General features: G+C 36.5%; 1 protein-coding gene across 4 annotated transcripts in view; it reads right to left on the bottom strand.

The window, feature by feature from the left end:
- arnt2 (aryl-hydrocarbon receptor nuclear translocator 2) overlaps positions 1–20,094 on the bottom strand; it is a 103,797-nt gene that overhangs the window by 34,712 nt on the left and 48,991 nt on the right. For all 4 annotated transcript variants that reach the window (XM_079811099.1, XM_079811098.1, XM_079811097.1 and 1 more), the window contains 5 exons: positions 16,862–16,947; positions 12,595–12,671; positions 6,580–6,714; positions 6,198–6,272; positions 841–992 (listed from right to left, as the gene is read on the bottom strand). In XM_079811099.1, the coding sequence (XP_079667225.1) occupies positions 841–992; positions 6,198–6,272; positions 6,580–6,714; positions 12,595–12,671; positions 16,862–16,947 (525 nt within the window). The remainder of the gene's footprint in view (positions 1–840; positions 993–6,197; positions 6,273–6,579; positions 6,715–12,594; positions 12,672–16,861; positions 16,948–20,094) is intronic.

Here is a 20,094-nt window from a genome sequence, read left to right as displayed (position 1 = left end):
ATAATACACATCTGATGGACGAAAGTCGCTTTAAAATGTTCAAACTGGCAGGGCTTAAAACACATACAAATGACAACGCTTTGTGAGGACGCAGATGAAAGAGGTCTGCCTTCAGGGCACGTGCGCGTTGTCAGAGACGCGACACGGCTCGACTCTGTCGCAGAAAAAAGCTGAGCACTGAACGGAGAAGTTTTCCATATTGTTGTATTTGAATAGTGCACAATGGCTTTAAATGTTCAAGCCTTTAAATGCATTTACTTGACAAACTTTATGAGGACGAAAGTGAAAGCGATCTGGCTTCGGGGCTTGCGCGCGCGCCGTCTGTGTGTGTGTGTGTGTGTGTGTGTGTGGCAGCACGTAGGCTATAAGAACGGCGATTAACTTACCTGTGTAAACTGTGTAAAACATGCATTTACTATAGTGATTCTGGGCATCTATAAACAAAGATAACTGCTCCTGCATCTCTGTGTGTCTGCAAACTGCACTTGATGTGACAGACAGGGCGGAGTCACGTGACTAAAACCGAAATCACCGACATGGGAAAAATACGTCGGTTAGAGGTTCTGAATTTCGGTCTTGATTATTTTTCGATTAATCGTACAGCCCTAGCATGTACATAATAGACGCTGACACAGTCAAAACGTGCCATTGGAGAAACGCTAATTGTCCGTTTCCAAATTATTTTGGCCCTCACAACGGTTTCGGACAAAACCGATATTTGTACATTTTTGTGCATCAATATTTGGAATAATATGAGCAGGATGTTAAGTGTTCCCAACAAAGTATGATGAATCTATTGCAACAGCCTTCAAAGAGATGACACAAGAAGTTTGGACATACTTGACATTGGTGTTGGTGCAGATGATGTACTCGATCTCGTCTGAATAAGGGTTCTGGAAGGTGAAACTGCTGGTTCTGATGAGCATCCACTCTCGGTTCTTCATCCGGAACCGGTACATGACAGAAAGAACCTGCCCTTTCAGCTTGACCACCTACACACAACAGAAGAACACGGGAGGACAGGGAAAATCAATTCACATCACATGCACTTACATCTTAGAAATTTAAATGTGTAACCAAACTGGGGGCCATTTGCACTAAAGGGGACCTAAGTTACAACAGTAACACTTTACAATAAGGTACATTAGTTAACATGAACTAATAATGAACTGCACTTATAAAGCATTTATTTATCTTTGTTAATGTCAATTTCAACATTTACTAATGCATTATTAAAATCTTGTTAACATTAGTTAATGCACTGTGAACTAACATTAACAAACCATGAACAGCTGGATTTTTATTAACTAACGTTAACAAAGATTTACTAATGCTGGACAAAGGTGTTGTTCATGGTTAGTTCATGTTAACTAATGCATTAACTAATGTTAACTAATACAACCTTATTGTAAAGTGTTACAGTTACAAATTATGCACAACTAAATGTCTTTTTATGGTATATTGCAGTATTTATTAAATTATTTATCAGTGCACTTAAATTAAGTACAGAGCAGGATTATTAGCATCAAATAAAACCATTAAAAACATTTCTGTTAATTGAAGTAAATCTGAAATAAAATATTAATATTAGTTGAAAGACTTAAGCTAAACAAAAATGAGAAAATGTTGCCTTGGCAAATAAACTGAAATAGGTTAACCACTACATTTTTAACTGGACATAAATAAAAACTAAAACTGAAATAAAAATAAATGAATGCCAATATTTATTTTTTTAAAAAGAAGAAAAAAAACACTATGAAATTACTAAACATTTAACTAAAATAAACAGCTAAAAATATAAAAATAAAAGACAATTCAAAATAATAATGAAACTATAATAAAACTAAAATAACACTGGTACAGTTGGTTATAGCTAGTTACAAAGCCTATGTGGACTTTACATTCCAATTCATGCAAGAACTTATGAATGGCTTGTGCAACCCTACATGGATCTTTATTTTCATGCCCTAAATTAAAGGAATAAACAAAATATGACCAATCGGTTCCTACAGCAAATACCAAACGTATTACCAAAGTCCCCCACCAGAACCCAAAATTAACATTCGTTAAGTGCCAAATGTGAACACAAATTGGCTTCAGGAATTATGAAATTGTATATGCTTAATGCAAGAATGATAATCTGTCCCTCAATGATGCTGGTGAAACCAATGATTTAATACAGAAAACAATCAACCCCCTCAACTACAGACAACGTCAATGAATAACGTTTACATCAGTGGAAAATTAACCATCATTGGTTTATCTAGGATGCATAAGGGAGGTTTCCCTTTCAGAACTCCATGTGGCAACACATGAGGAATGCAAGGGAAACCTTACGAATGCAAAAAAAAAGAAAAAAGAATTAGGAACAAGACTGGCTCATCTCGAGCAAATTTGGGACTCTGGACTGCATCCACATGCTCGCCTCACAGTCACCTCTATTGTCACTTAAAGCAATGTTTGCTCATCCAAGTACAGAGATTGCTTTAAATAAAAAGCTGTGCCGAGAGAAAATAACTTTCCACTCAACAGAGCATGAAAGACAACAAGAAAGTATCTGCCAAAAATGTCTCTCTTAAACAAACAGCACAGCCGGCAGCACTTCAAGTGAGTAAAAAAAATACAGCGAGTTAAAAGAAAAACTTGACTTTTTTAGATGTATATCCTGCTTTGAGAGAGGATAGAGGATATGGCATATTATGCTTGGCGACAAGAGGCCACTTTCCCTTTAGGCTTGAGAAATCTCAGGAGGGAGGGAAAGACACAAACATTTTTTTTCAAAATGTCACCTCTTCCTTCTGAAACAGAACCCAGAGCTCATAGTGCCCACGCTCAAACCAAACCTGAGGTCATGTGACTCGCATTCAACGAACCTCTCAACAGAAGCACCATGCGCTGCTTTGACATTTATGCAAAAAGCGCTGCAGATACACTCAAAAAATATTTATTAGCATCAATGATTCCAAAGAACATTTAACATTCATGGAGCCTTTCCATTCCACAAAAGATTCATTATAGTGCAAAAAGGTTCTTCAGATTATTAAAAACATACTTCATAATATATAAAAAAGAGGTAGTTCTTTTAAGAACTGTTCAGAGAAAAGTTATTTGGAAAACCTAAAATAATTCTTCTATTGCATAGCGATGCAAACCCCGTTTTTGGAAGTTTTATTGTAAGAGTGCAGAGTCATTTAAGGCCAATTTTTACAAGACTGCTTGGTAGTACTGACAAGTGTACATAGTAAACAGTAAGTGCATGTATAACACAGAAAAACATCCTGGTGATTGCTTTTAGACATCACAGAATGAAAAAAATGCAAATCATATCATGGAAATTGCAACTATAGAAACGATAGCCAATACTGATAGTTAATTTTAGATATCAATCTACATTATTTGAGAGTGATAAAAAAATATGCTCACCTTAAAATAATGTAAAGTGAAAAAAAACTTTACAACTTAGCTTTTAAACCGATGCAACAACAGAAAACTAACTACTGGTTATACATGAAGTTATACATGCCTCTGTTCAACAAACATAATTCTTACTGTTAAAACTAAAATTGAAAAACCTTTCATTAAGTGAAATAAAGCTGAAAATTTTTTTTGGATGAATAACTTGACAACTAACAACTAAATAAATAAGTTGAAGTTAAGTAAGTTGAAGTACTAAAATTACAAGCACTTATAAAATAAGCTAAATAGAAATATTGGGGGGTGGGGGGGTGGGGGTGGACAAAAGCACATACCAAAACACCAAAACTTAAAATAAAATTAAAATATAAAGATTATTATAAACTATTTATAATTATGGAATCTTTATTTATAAAGTTGTTAAAAAATATGAATAAACACTAAAATAGTATATAAATAAAACCAAAAATAAGACTGATAACAATGAATAAAGCAAAAAAGTGCCTGAGTGCCAAGGGGAAAAAAAATCTTACAGGCTCTAAGTAAACATTTTATTTAGTTTGTTTAAAAATAGGTAGGCCAATTAGAATTAATGTGGTGTCCCATGACCATTTACCTATAATTAAATATTAAATGCATCATCAGCTTATTATTTTACTAAATTCACATGACTGCAGATATACTGTGTCTCCCTAGCTGTGATTTATCCATTTGCAATTGATTGGATAGTGAAAATTTACCGGAATGACGATGGGAGGTTAAAGGTGGGACACTGAAAAATTGGTGTTTTCCACCAAATAGGGAGAACTTTTTAAAATAAAAAGTGATTTATCAAATTAGATTAGATTAAAAATTACACGACCAGAAATGTGTAGGGTCAATTTAAAGTTTAAGTTGACTTCAGGAAAGCCAGGGAATTCTGGATTGTGATATCAGGGCAGGATCTTAGATTTATATCTCTCTATGGATATCATTCTTCATTCTTTTATGACAAATGGTCTCTTCATCTTCACACGGTAAAGAATCTGTCAAGTAAGAATCCAGAAGTCCTCAAAATCAAATGATTTTGAGCAACCCCGTGAATGTATATTGTTCTAGCCTCTGACATCTGCCGGGACTCAATAGCGAAACTACAAGCCAAGAATAACACATGATTCTCTGCCTTTCACTGTCTCGCTACGCATAAATTGTCGGCTTTTGTTCCACTTGGCTTCAAAAGTACAAGATAAGACGCAGATAAGACTCAGAAACAGGTGTCTATGTGAGCATTTGCTTGTGCACAACACCGTGCGTGTGTGGTCTCGAGTTTCGAAAGAAGTCTAGTTATCTGAAGGCTTTTCTGGATGTCGGCCAGAGGGGTCTTTATCAGCCGTCAACAGACCTACGCAGAGAAACAAGTGAACGTACTTTGACAAATCTCTTTGTGGCGTACCTGACCACTCAACCTTGGCCTTACAAAAGCGAGGCGGAGGATTTGAGGGTCTTTTAAGAAGCGGAGCACGTAATATAGAGGGCACAATCATCTAGGGAGTAAAGACACTGCGCCCACCCTTCAAGTGCCCACAATATCATCCCCTGGGGTGGAATACCAACACACACACACGGCTGGCATAAATGTGTGTGGATAACAGGATACGAAGAGAATACTGATGATAGCTGAAAGGAAGCTGAATACAAAAAAAAAGGGGCTGAAAAAGACTGAAAGCTGGGGGAATGAAGAGCAGGATAAAAGAAAGACAGTGAGTTTTTGTAAAAGACAGAAGATAAAGAGGTAGGATGAGGAAAAGATCAGGAAAAAAAAAAAACGCAACCCGACAGGAAGAGTAAGAGGCGAAGCCAAAAAGACCTGTGTGGAGCACCAGCTTGAGGTTTAATTGGCAAAGGAATACAACAAAAGAAAGACAAACAACAACAGAAGAAACTGTAAAAAACATGGAAGCGACCACCTTTTGCCATACTCCACAGGTACTCGACGGTCTCTGAGAAACTCTCAGCGGTGGCCAATCAACACCTATTAACTGACTCCACAGAGAGCCATAGCTACTGGTACTGAATAACTAACCAAACAGCACTCGAGTGTACTTTCTAGTGCTGACTGGAGAGGAGAAGCTAAGGATTGTGGGGCGTGTTGTGAAGAATTTGTTTTTATTGGCAAGCAACATTCAACATAGTCACCCTAGAGCTCAGAGGTTGCCGTTTCATAGCTTTGGAGACAATGAGGTTCTCAGTTCCCAAATGCAATTCTTGAAAAGTTCTTTAATAAGTTATTAAAGGTGCTCTACATAAATTTTGACTGTACTAAAGCAAAACAAAAATACCATAATATGTTTGCAGATATTTAGGAAACTAAAGAGTTAGTTTACTTTGAAATGTGTTAAGAAGATAAGAAATTCATTAAGGTAAATTGAGAAGTTCATAAGAACATGTCCCAAGTACAATTCTTGACAAGTTCTAAATAATTCTTAAAAAGAAAATAAGAAGACTTTATTCTTAGGAATGTTTTTCGAATTCAACCCCAGGAGACTCCTCATACATCTCATCTGTGTCTAAGAGAAACAGTGAGAGATCTCATTCATGATGTTTCTTTCCTATAGGTTTACAGTGCTGATGATAGTCTGTGTCTGTGTGTGTGTGTGTGTGTGTGTGTGTGTGTGTGTGTGTGTGTGTGTGTGTGTGTGTGTGTGTGTGTGTGTGTGTGTGTGTGTGTGTGTGTGTGTGTGTGTGTGTGTCTGTCTGTGTGACAAGATCACCATTGTCTGTTGGGTGTGGTCTGGTGGCCATACCTGCTGAAAGCTCTCTCGCAGGTGACTCTGGTCCTCTGGGTGGCAGAACTCCAGAATGTCTTTGCCAAGAAGATCCTGTGTAAACCCAATACAATGAACAGTCGTACGAATGATTGATTTATAGGAGCTCTTAGTACTTGTTAAACACAAGGAACAGACAGCATCAGGGTTATAATGGATAATAACTGGAACATTCTTACACTTTCAAGCAGCTATAAGCCTTCATTATTCTCTATTATTCAGAAAATGTCATTAATCTGTGATCAAGGTCATATATGCATCACAAATAAATAAAAAAATAGGACATAAATACTGTCAAAACACTGCATTAATAATTTGTAACTGTGCATTAATATAATGCTGTATGTTCAATGAAATTGACCTGAGGCTGGTAGCCAATCACGTTGATGCAACGAGGGTCCACAAAAGTGATAATGCCATCCGAGTTGTGGCGGGAAAGGAATTCCGTTGGCACAGAGAGTCCGTTCATATCCATGGAAACTGGAGAGCTGGTCACCTGAGGGACAAGATGAAGGGACCTTTACCCAACAGCTGGTCAGGATGATCAAACATACAGATGCATGTTTTGTAACACTGCACTATTGTGGGAGTAAGTAATGATTGAGAGAGCCATTATTTTTGTACAACTGGCTAGTCTATACTTAATTTTTTTGGGACAATCCTGCATAGTGCAGCTTTAAGTACTCAAAAAAGTTGCTGATATTTATTAAAACAAAGAAATATTTTCCCGTAGTGACACTGAGCATTACAAATGAGTTAGTTATACAAGTGCAGACAAGGTACTTTTTTTATAATGACAGATGAATTAAGTTCCCAGAAATATAATGTGCCAAGAAATACAAGTAGGTAAACAACAGAATCAACATGTCCTAATATTTCTTCTGTGCAAAGTATTACTTAAATTTTGAAATCCCAGACTCATCATAACTCATCAAGATATCAAAGATAAATGCACCTTAGATCATTGGTTTCTCTTATTGGAATAGAAGAAGTTGTACTCAGCGCAAGAAAAGAAAACAGACTTTTACATTTTATGAAGACAATGAGTGGTGCTTGCGTATGCAAAACAATGCTACGGAGATGTGGGTGGTAACTGTGATGTTGCTATGCATTTTACGAGTGGTTTTAGCATGCAATGTTTGTCAAGTCAAGTCTTTATTTATATAGTGCTTTATATAACAGATTGTTTTAAAGCAGCTTTACAGTGATAACTGTATAATTAAATGATGCAAACAGTTCATTTCGGCTGTAAAGCAGCTCTAAAAGAAAATAGAGTCATTGTTCAGCTGAAGTCAGTTCAGTCAGTGTTGAATCAATTCCATTGTAAAGATAATCAATTATTAAAAGACACGATATGTAAGAATTTTTGATTAAAATATCCAAAAACTACTACAACAATGTTATCAGCTATTTTAACTAGGGATGCACCGAATCCAGGGTTCGGGTTCGGATTCGGCCGAATATTGGGCTTTTTGACTGGGTTCGGTTTCTGCCGAACCTCAGAATTTATTTCCACCGAACCCGAACCCGGCTTGCACTATGCGCGCCCCGCTGGTCGAACTTAATGACGCCGCTGTTGAAAGTGAAAATGGAACTCATGAACAGAAAACGTGGCAGTATACTTTAAGTCGAAAGAAGGCGATTCAAGTTGAGCTACGCGTTCAATTTGCAATGCCGATTTGTCTCGTGATGACAAGGACCCTAAACAACAGCCGCTGTTAAAACATTTGCATATGAAACATCCGAGAGAATACGAGTTGTGCATGAAGGAATCTACAGACAGCAGCCAAAAAGTATTTTATTTTACCGTGCAAACAGCCTATAGATCAGATAAAATATAAATAAAATTAATAAAATATATATAGGCTACTTAAATAATTACCAAATTAAGATGACAAAACGAAAATACACTGAATCCGTTAGCTTTGAAGAGCCGGAATTAGGTAAATAGGTAGATAATATACTATATATCTTTGTATATATAGCATACTATTCTCTTAAAACCATAATTTCGTTATTTTTATTAACCCAAATAATGATTCATCCGCTAGGTTGCACGTGAGGGGGAAAAAATAGGTTCCTTCCACTTAAGAGTTGAGCTCTTTTTATTTTAATAGGCTATATCTCTTTACATAAATACTATTTTCTACTTTAAAAAAAAATAACTTCGTTATTTTACTAACCCAGTGTTTTGTATGTGAATGCTGTTTCACGTGAATATAACCACAGGAGTGAAGCACAAAGCTTTGTTTAGCCTAGAAAGGAAATAATGGTCAGATAGCTCTTTTTCATTCAGTTTTGCTATCTGGATATGGTCACTCGATTTTCCGTGAATTTTAACAATAGGCCTAGTCCATTTTATCCCAATGGACATGGACATCTCGTTGCTTTTCCCAACTCTTCACTCGCGTCGCACCCATTCGCAGGGGATTATAAACGTTTGTTCCTTTCGTTTGCTTATAATTAAGTCTATTATAACTATTCACATCCTTTACTGTGGGAAAGTATAAAAAACACTGTAGGACGAATACCTTTTTACTTCAAATTTTATTTAACACAGTTTGTTCTTGTTATTAAACTTGTTAAGGCGCGTCAAGTTTGGTTTATTTGAATAACGCATTTCACACACACGCCGGTGATTTTAGTTTCGTTTTCTCTGGCAGTGAATAATCACATTGCCTAAATGTCTTGACCCTGTGGAAGATAAAATCCGCTCTTCAGACCTTTTACAGCAAGTGTTGCTTTGCAACATCAGTAGAACATATGAAGACGAAGATATTCGAGAAGGTGTAGGCTATATTCAGTGTCCCATTCCTCTCAAAGCGCAGAGCGGTAGGCTATATGACGCATCTTTGCAGGGAAATAGTATGAATCAAATATTTTTCTAACTAATATTTAATTTTCATATATTCTTGAGGTTAACATTATTTACTGAAAATCGTTTTTGTTTTATAGGCTGTGTTGTTTCACTGACGGAAGTGCTAAAATAAACACGCATGCTTATGGATGTTTCAGCCTCAAATGATTTCAAAATGTAGGCTATATAGGCTATCTGGCATAGACTACAGTATTTAAAATCGCATATGCATTAGTTACATTCTCAATTTAATTTACAGAGCAATTCCTGCTAAGTTTTTAGTTTAACTAATACTATAGAAGTGGATTAGTGTGTGTCGCAGACTCGCAACGGGGGCGTGGCATCACGATGGTGGCGCTCCATCTCGATGTCGGCACAACCCTAGCGCGCGCCTCCTGCTCTCCGTTGGGTTGTTCTTTGAAACGACAGAGGACGACTCGGGGTAATTTTTCTATAAACCATCATGAAATAGCGGCGAGAAGAACATACACGACAATGTTTCCTTTAGTAAACTTGACCAAAACTGGTCAATAGCATCCCTACACTGCTGTGGACGTTGTTAACTTCATTAATGTGTTTACTGTGATAATGGACTGCGGACGGGAGTAGGATTCGGTATTCGGTTTCGGATTCGGCCGAATCTTAACCAGTGGATTCGGTATTCGGCCGAACCCCAAAAATCTGGATTCGGTGCATCCCTAATTTTAACCCTTTACCTGTCACCCCCCTTTTTGAGCATTTCGTGAAAATGCACTACCCAAACTTAAATGGTTGTAATTCATGAACCCTTTGGACTAAAGACTTATGGTTGGTCTCTTTTAAAAGAAGACACTTGGCAGATTATTGCTGAAGTGGAAAAAATAGAATAAAATGATATAAAAGTTATTGAAATTTAAGTTTATTGTTATAAAAATATAATCAAATAAATATTATTTATTTTATTAAAAAATATATAAATTAATATAGGTTTCAGCCTAAAAAAGACAGAAAGTCAAAGCCAAAATTCTAACCAAGTTGTGTTCAAAATTTTAGGTCAAAAACTCAAAAAATGAGTTTTCTGTAAGACTTTTAGCTGCATAACCTCCAAAAATCCACTAGGGGTTAGACACACCATATTGGTGATTCCTAAAGATTGATCTGGCAAATATTCTCTATGTATAATATTATTTTCTGAATATTTTTGGCTAAATACTAGAATCAATGTTTATGTTATGAACTTTTAGCATTAAAATCAAAGTTTGAATGATTAAAAGTGTGGTTGTTGACTTTTTGTTACAACGGTGAAAACTCCTGTAATGATACAGATTTTTTGATGCACACTCTTGTCATTTATTAATCCATTACTCTGTCAAAATATATATTTTCTGCAAAATCATCAACAAATATGTATTCTTGAGCCTTAGACCTTTCCAATGATATATAGTTTGTCATGACTAGATTAGGATTTAATAGTAATATAGTGAAGTAAATGTAGAATGCCCGTATACGGGCAAGTGACAGTTAAAGGGGTCATAGAATGGTACATGCACTTTTACAAGTTGATTATACGGAAATGTGTGTTGGCAGTGCCTGTACACAACCATCCTATAATGATAAAAATACATCCAGTGTTTTTTTTTAATATCCTTATATATTTTCCCCTGTCTCAAATCGAGCCGTCTGATCGTGTGACGTTACACGGTGTACGCCCCCCCTACGATTGTTGATTGACAGCAGCGTTTCAACACAGACCCGCCCTGAGCGAGCTGTCATCAGTCCGCCATTGTTGATACGCTGCAGCAGAATGGCGTCTAAGCGATTGTGGTGTTGTGTTTTATTAACCTTTATATTAATCTTTGCAAATCGCTTGCACGCTTCACGATGAATGAGGCTAAAGTTTACAGGGTAAGTTACATTACGGCATGCTTTCTGTGTATGACGTTCTCAATATAATTCATAATCCCACGTTTATAATGAACAACGCGTTATGTTTGTTATTACAAACTGTGTAAGTTACTCGGGTGATAAAGTTAACGTGGTAACACTACACTAAGCTTACTTTTGTACATGGTTTATAACGGTGTCTGTTACTGATTAAGAAGTAATGTAAAAAAAAAAATCTTATAACATAACATCAATCTGTCAATGAACTAACGTATACATCAGTAAACACATAGCAACTACGCTACTCTGCCAGTACAAAGATAGATCAAAGTGACATGACGTTAACCAACCATTCAGAAACGTCGAACGTCAGAAACTGTTCGAACTTCGATGGGTTCGTCATCTGTTCCTGGTCCGACTCCGGTTCAAAATGATAAGGTTGCTTAGATGTGTCCTCAGAGACGTTGCCATTATTTCTCGAAAATATACCCTCAAATGTTGTCAAGGCAACACTCCACGTGTGTTGTGGTGTTGTGTCGGGTCGAACCGAGCCCCACAGAGCAGAGGGGGCGGGGTGAGCAAAGCTCATTATCATTTAAAGTCACATACACTGAAATGACTTGCTGAAAACTGAGTTGGTTTTGACCAGGAAAAATGAGTGTTTTCTTACAATACTAATGAGAATTTTTAATTAAAGTATATTGCAAACTTTTCATTTAGACACTAAAGAATCATATTAACTTGTACAAAAATGTCATTCTATGACCCCTTTAAGGGGTTAAAGAAATCAGCTATTTGAACTAGTGTTATGGACCGTGTCCTTGCGTCACCTGTCAATGACGTCATATCCAAGGTACCCTTGATTTCCATAGAAAGCATGGAAACACCAAGGACGCTTTAATATAGTATGTATTATATAAGACAGACGAGCAACTGTTTGGATATACATTTATCAACAGAAAACAAATCATTGTTATACAGCGCAACATGGTTAGTCTTATTGCTAATTGCTTGTTTTCTTGATTCAACGTGAGTAACGTTTTTACCATGCCTCAGAGACAACACTATTTTGTCAAGTGGCTAACATAGCATAATCATGCAAAGCTTTGTTTTGTTTTAACCATGTAAAACAAAAGCACTGCATTACTCCACATACGCAACAAAAAGAGCGTAAGTGGTCGACTGCAGCATAAGCATAATAAAAGCTCGGTGACTAGTGTTTTGCGCAGGTCTCTCAAATTAGCATTCGCTCCCAAGGGCTCTCGCCGTGTCCTGCTTCATACCACCCTAACGTTAATACAACTTTAATACATCCGCTGATTCATGAACATGACTTCTGCCCAAGTCCATCGGATTCCTTTCCATTGGCTGTGGAGGTGAAGAGTCAAGACTACAACTCCCATGATTCCATACTCGTTCACGGCATCATAGAACTACGCCTTTGTTTTGAATAAGCGACCTCTAGTGGCAAAACTTACACACTGTGCCTTTAAATGACTTAATTTTTTCTATAAAGTAGTTCTCATCCAAACCATTTGTTAGTGTGTTATGGAGGCTTTCTAATATGTTGCTATGCGGTTGATAGTGTGTTCTATTTGGTTGGTAATACCCATGTTTTTGTTGCCATATACATGCATTTAAGGTTGGCATACATACCTGCAGTCTTCCAATCGCGACTAAGCAGTATTTACTGGTTTGACCTGCTTCCGTATCTTCATCCGGAATAGTCATGCCTGAAAAAGACGTACACAAGAACAGTCATTTCTCTAAACAAACACTGATGCAACGTGTGGAGAGATCCGAAACAGTCACAGTTAAGACTGGCTCTAGCATTGTCCTGATGACTAACTTGTTTATTACTACCTCCTTCTTCCAAGGAGACGCTTTCTTGCAACACCACACAAAGACCTGTTCGGGAATCTTTACGCAAATTGGGTTTTCGATCGCATTAATAGCATCTGCTTGACATTTATGACTCTCCCTGAGTCATCAGTCCAATCAGAGTTTTTCTTATGCGTAATGACTTATTTTAGTCAGTCAAAACCAGTAGCAAGGCGGTTATTGTTCTTGGACGTTGCCGCGGAGTGTTTGTCTGGAGTAAACGCTACATGAAGTCACGGTAAATGAAGATCAGGCGAAAGAGCAATTCGTGTCCTGGAGTTTTGTTTAAGCAAAAACAAAGCGTTTAATCTCTTTTTAATTACATTAACGATTTCTCGTTGACACATTTCCTTCTTTGCTTTGACCTCATTACAGTTGATGGCTAAAAAGCTTTTCAGGATACAAGGGTCTTTGTGAATAACTCAAAGAAGAGGAAAAACAAATAAAAGAGTGAGAGAGAACAAACGTAACATTCCTATAATACTTCCACAATGTATAAGATGGCTATAAAAAAAGCTGCAAGTTTGCACCTTTACTTCTAACAGAATTGTTTTTAACATTTTTCATATGAAATGCTATTTTTAACTTCTTTTTAACCAATCATGTGACTGAGCGGCGGGACTATTGGTTTGTCCAGGCATTAGAATGCAATAGATTCCGGAAGTTTAAAAAAAACTGCATACATTTTCTCCATAAAGGATTTGTTTTTGAACAATAACTTATAAACCTTTTAAGACAGACCTATTGTAAGCTACAAGGCTGTTAACTGATGTTACATGCTCTTGTTAAAGCCATCAGCCTGCATTATTTTTGTGTTCAACAGGAGAATCCCAAGGTGATTCTGCCATTTTTTCAGCAGAGAAATCTCCACCAATCACAAAAATTTGTAATTTTGTGATTCACCTCATAACTGGTTGATTTGGTTCATAGCTTAAAACTCTTTCACATAGACTTTTTTTTTAGAAATCCCAATGGGAAAAATAGTTCCAAAACCAAGGACATTGAAGAAGTGGCCAGGCACTGTTGCACACGATGACAGAGATTTCTCAAGGTTAGATCGTTTTAAACCAGCACATTTCTTTTACCAATTCGATTAAAGAGTCACTTCATAAGACTCACACTATGTTTGTTTTTATGCGCATCCAACAAAGACAACATATAAATATTTACAGAATAATACAAATATAGAATAGAGAGACATATGGGAAATGTTTTGTCTCATTGTCATTATTTCATGGTCTGTTTCCACATTCACACTGCAAACTGTCACCTCAAGTAAAACACGACTCAATTCATCAGTGGTGCATGGCGGTGCAAGGAACGCTAGTTTGCAAAACAAATTACTCTGTAATACAAATAAACAGGAACGGCTGTATATATATCACTGTTTACTCTGCATAAATGACACATTCTGATTCAGGAAAAAAAAACTTTTCTACAAACAGGCTGCATACTACGGACAGATGCTCCGCAGTTTTGAGTTAATTTACTGCCTTTAATTGCCAAAAACTGACATTATACAAGCAGACAGGATTCATTTGGTCGCATATAATAATAAAGAAATAAAGAGCACATAATGTGTTTGCGAACGCTATGGAACTGATCAACAATCCATATTAGGAACATCTGGTGTGGCCAGAGCTCTTACTAACATTAATGCACTAATTAGCATTCAATGTGATGAAAAGACACAATCTTTGCTTAGATCACCACATTCCAAAATGACACGATAATGGCTGACAATCAAGCGTTCCGAGTTATTTTTATCCTTACTGTGCTGTTATTCAACAAACAGGATGTCAAGCATGTGTGATTAATGTTTATGACACACACACATGGCAAATTTGTAGGAGATGTGCTCGGAGGATACCTGGAGAACTTCCAGTAAAGATATGAGGCAAAAAGTTCACGTTTGGGGCTTTTGAGTTTATTGTTGCTAAATTCTCTGTCTATTTCTTCCTTTCACACAGCACACATGCTGTTGTACTAATAGGAATCGCAGGCCGGGGGGGATCTTGCGTGCCGGTGTCATATGGTAGTCATCCAAAACTCCAGACAGTTCTGCGGACTGGAGGACTCTAAAAGAATTTAACACCAAATTCCAGAGGTCTAATAGTTCAAGGAGTTCAAACACATGTTCAATGATTCGGATTGCCAGTTCCATAATACCTCTGCTCCTGATTCAGATATTGATTAAGTAATATTTAACATCAAAATTACATGCAGTTATGCAAATGATTCAATTAATAATTTTTTTGAATCAGTTCATTTACATGTATCTGTAAGACTTGGCAGTAAGGTTGTATTTGTTAAAATTACATAACATTAAAGGTGAACTATGTAGGATTTTTGCAGTAAAATATCCAAAAACCACTAGGCCAGTGTTATATATTTTGTTCAGTTGAGTACTTAGAATATCCCAAATGTGAGGTGAAGACCTCATGTCCCGAGAATCTGCACTCAAACGTGCCGTCATCAAACTACGCCTTTGTTTTGAACAGGCGACCTCTAGTGGACGGAAAAGTTACATAGTGTAGCTTTAACTAGCAACGAAAATTTTAGCTTATGCTCATTTCAACATTTACGAATATATTTTAGGTCATACTTTATTTAGGATCCAATTCTCACTATTAACTAAATATGAACTATGACTTTTGCCTCAAACCTCTAATTACTGCTTATTGGCAATACAATTTGCTTTATAAAGTACTAATAAACAGCCAATATCCTAGTAATATTCTTGTTAATAAGCAACTAGTTAATAGTGAGAATTCGACCCTAAACTACAGTGTTTTTAAAATCAAAAGCTGTATCTGTTAATATTATTTAACAGACCTGAGCTAACATAAACTAACAATTAAAGGCACAGTATGTAATTTTTGCCGTTAGAGGTCGCATATCCAAAACAATAAAGGCGCAGCTTGAAGAAGCTGTGAAGGAACAGGGAATGATGGGAGTTGTCAGCTGCACCTACGCTGCCAATGGAAATGAATCCGACGGGAAATAGTTTTATAACCATTACGTTTGATCACGTGATTTTATTTCATTATAATTAATTAGCCGCAAATAACAATGTTTAATGCTAAATTACTACTCATACATGCCACTTTATTTGTCGAATTAAATGGTGGGGCAACGCAGTGCAGTTTTACGTGTTCAAAACAATCATACTAAAAATATATCTGAACATACATCCACAGCATTTCCCAAAAGGCTGACTTACTATTTAATGTCTGACAGATACTATATTTAATTACACTGCCATAGACTTGCTCGACCTATCTAATTAAACAAGACCGTTCTAGTTGAAGTTTGCTGTGACACTCTCTCCATCTAGGGAATACCACACCGAGATTGATCTTTCGTTTTATTAATGTCTCGTGTAGGTACTACATTTGAATGTATTAACCATTATAAAAGAAATTCGGATATACTACATCCGCCATGTTGTTACTGTCACAAGATCTACCAGCGTCAGTTGCGTCGCTTCACTTCTATTCATAAATCCCCTTCTGTGGCCTCATGGGATAGTAAAGTCTTCATTGAATGTGCACTTCAGAGCTTTCCGCCTACTGTTTTTCGAATATTATGTATTCAGACATACTACTCTCTTGGCGTACTAAGAGAGCAGTAAAAGCGGAAACAGAGTATAAAGCGGACATGACAGCATTGACAGGTGATCCAATGAGGGGGGACATTACACAGGTTAAAATTTCTCTGATTTTAAACATTGTATTGCATTGAATGTATTGCTCATTGTTAGTTATGCATTAACTAATGTTAAGTAACAGGATCTTTTTGTCAAGTGTTACCCATGTAAAAAAAAAATATATATATATTTTAAAATAATTACATTAGCATATAGATTAGAATGATTTAATTTCATGGGTTCTTTTAGTTATTTACTCCCCAACACCGTTACACTTCGGAGTATTTGTTTGAGTCTCTCAGAATTGTTTGTATATTTGTTAGTTTCTCTCTGATTCAGTGGCTTTGAACTGAAAGAGATGCCAGCGTGTTTGGAGTGTGTTTGTGTAAGTACCCGCTGGCGGCCAGGCCTTGATGTAGCCAGTACAGTGCACGACAGAGTACTGCGCCTCCCCCTCCTTAGATGGGCCAAGACCATTTCTGCGAACCAAAGAGAGACACAAAGAGAATGAAACAAACAAAACATGTCTGGTACTCGTGTTTGGTACACTAAAGTTGGCATTCGGGTCATATGAGGATTACGGTCTGCAGGATCTGATTTGGAAAGCCAGCACGGACCTCAGCAAAAATGTTCCCTTTAGCGTTTCACATCAAAACAAAACACAGAAGCACAACAACAGGGCTATCTGCATACATCAAGATCATTTTAGTTTTGCTTTTCCAAAGTTTGCATTTTAATACCATTTTTAAAAGTTTGGGGTCGGAACGATTTTTTATGATTTTAAAGTCGATTTTTAAAGTCTCTTCTGCTCGCCAAGACTGCATTTATTTGATCAAAAATACAGTATAACACTGTAATATTGAGAATTGTTATTAAAATTGAATTGTTTTTTATTTGAATATACTGTATTTAAAGATGTAATTTTTTTCTGTGATGCAAAGCTGACTTTTTAGCATCATTGCTCCAGTCTTCAGTGTCACATGATAAATCACCTTTAGAAATCATTCTAACATGCGGATTTGCTGCTCAAGAAACATTTCTTATTATTATTTGGGGCGGCAGTGGCTCAGTGGTTCATGTAGGAAGAAACCGGAAGGTTTGTGGTTCAATCCCCGGTTCCCCCTGACCAAGTGTCGAGGTGTCCATGAGCAAGACACCTAACCTCAGCTGCTCCCGACGAGCTGGATGGTGCCTTGCATGGCTCACACCGCCATCGGTGTGTGAATGAGTGTATGAATGGGTGAATGTGCGGCAATGCGTAAAGCGCTTTGGATGGCCATTGGTCTGTTAAAAGCGCTATATAAATGCAGTCCATTTACCATTATCAATGTTGAAAACAGCTGTTTAATATTTTTGTGGAGACCGGGACCATTGTAGCACTTAAACATTGAAATTTTATGTCTTTTAATATATATATATATATATATATATATATATATATATATATATATATATATATATATATATATATATATATATATATATATATATATATATATATATATATATATATATATATATATATATATATATATATATATATATACACATACAGGGTTTTATAAATGCAGAGGTCCCAAAATGTATGCCACAATGATGTAACTTATTAAATTCATTCACTATATGTGCACATTCATTTTTAATCTTATGCCTAATATGAGGCAATTGGCTTTGTTAATATTTCTCGTCACATTGACAGTTACAAATTACATGAATCACGTAAATTTATATATTTTCAATAAAAAATTGCCATATTAGATAAAAGTTTCCATCCCTGATTGTTTGTCGGTCGTTTTAGCATTTCTATCGTATAATAATAAAAGTTTAGTTCAGCTACTTGCATCTTATCTCGCACTTTTATGAACTAAACCATAAGTACACATACTGCATGACAATTCACCTGAGCCATCTCCAGAGGAAGCAAAACAACATTTCCAGAAATATTGACAAATTTAGGCTTCTAAGCTTAGGAGATATTAAAAAAGCAAGGGGAAACCAAATTTTCACAATATCTATCAACTCTGAGTCAGACATTTTTTTCCTCTCGATCCATTAATACAAAGAACTTTGTGTTCCTTTCTCATAATGTTCTTCTGGCGCTCTGTGCTCAATCTGATCCCCCTGTCAAATCAGCCAAGATTAGTTTTAGTCATTCCATTTAATTTGTGTTAATTAATTTATTTCTGTTTATTGCTGTTTAATTAGCTCAACTAGCAGAGCATGATGCTAGCTACGCCATGGCATTTAGCTTGCATAAATTATTTAATTCTTCTTTATGAGCACAACTGGTTGAGCATTGCGCAAGCAACACCAGGTCATGGGTTCGATTCCCAGGAAAAACACATAAGTCATTATGGATAAAACATCTGCAAAGTGGGTGGATGGAAATAATCAATATTGATTTATTGTTCAACAATCTCCCTCATCTACATTGACACTTCTCACCTCTGTGTGTTTTGTGAACTGTACGACAGGTCATTTTTGCATAAAAGCTTGACACACGTACGACATTTATCATTTAGACATCTGAAATGTACTTTTCTCACAGATGTTCCTGGAAGAGGTGATTTCTGCATTCCAGAGCTGTCACGGCCCGCAAAACACACAGCGCTGCAAGTATGATGCAGACAAACAACATGCCTGCCATGGAGAGGAGGGCAGTGGGTTCAACATCAGGGGTCAAAGGGCGAATTACCGGAGGAATTAATAGGAACATTGGCGTTACATTCTCAGAAACAAATTCTAGGAATTTTCTTTAAGAAACAAAATTCCTAGTAGTCATTCCTGAGCATGTAATGCCAAATATTCTATTTGACAAACTGACACTGAAAAGTGCCGCAAGACAAATTGTGATTCCCAGAAAACAGTTTCAATAATTGGGCCTGTTTGTCATTTACATTTGGCCACATAAATCGGTCTCTGCAAAATTAATATAAATCCGATCTTCAATTCCCATGCTATTCAAATTTAACGTTGTTCATGTCAACGAGAGCAACAGATATTCACTTAATTTTATTTATCATAATTTCAAGACCGAGAAAATGAAGGAGCAGCATCAGCACTGGTAAATGATTTAGTCTCACTACTTTTAATAAAGATGATTGTGTGTTGATCATCTGCGACTCATTTTTTTTGTTTGATTTGCACATTGGCTTGCTGAAGAGATACTTAACTACTCGTCTGTGGTGATGCGTGTGGCAGTAGCACTGTCATATCTGTCATATACACTTTGTATTTACACTTGTCCAGTTTCGTCTGGAATGCATCTCAGTCCACATCCTGAAGTGGTTTGAGTGATGGGATTTAAATTTGCCTCGAAAGTTTTTTTGGAGGGCATTTACACCTGGTCTTTTCACGATTGGATAGCTGATCAGAGAAAATACATGAAGTGACCAGGTGTAAACAGGCCCATTGATACACTTTGTGCTGCTATACTTTCATTGTACACATAGTACATTCTAAAAATTAAATCATGCCGTTATTAGAGTAATTTCCACCAGACATATTTAATAATATTGACTTGAATCAAACTAGTTCACCAATTCACCCAAGCTATCTCCAGAGGAAGCAAAAAACAGCATTTCCAGAAATATTGACTACATTTAGGCTTCTGAGCTAAGGAGATA

This window comes from Gobio gobio (assembly GCF_949357685.1).
Source record: "Gobio gobio genome assembly, chromosome: 2".
Classification (NCBI taxonomy): Eukaryota; Metazoa; Chordata; class Actinopteri; order Cypriniformes; family Gobionidae; genus Gobio; species Gobio gobio.
Note: the sequence above shows the minus strand (reverse complement) of the source record. Positions and strands in the feature narration are given on the sequence as shown.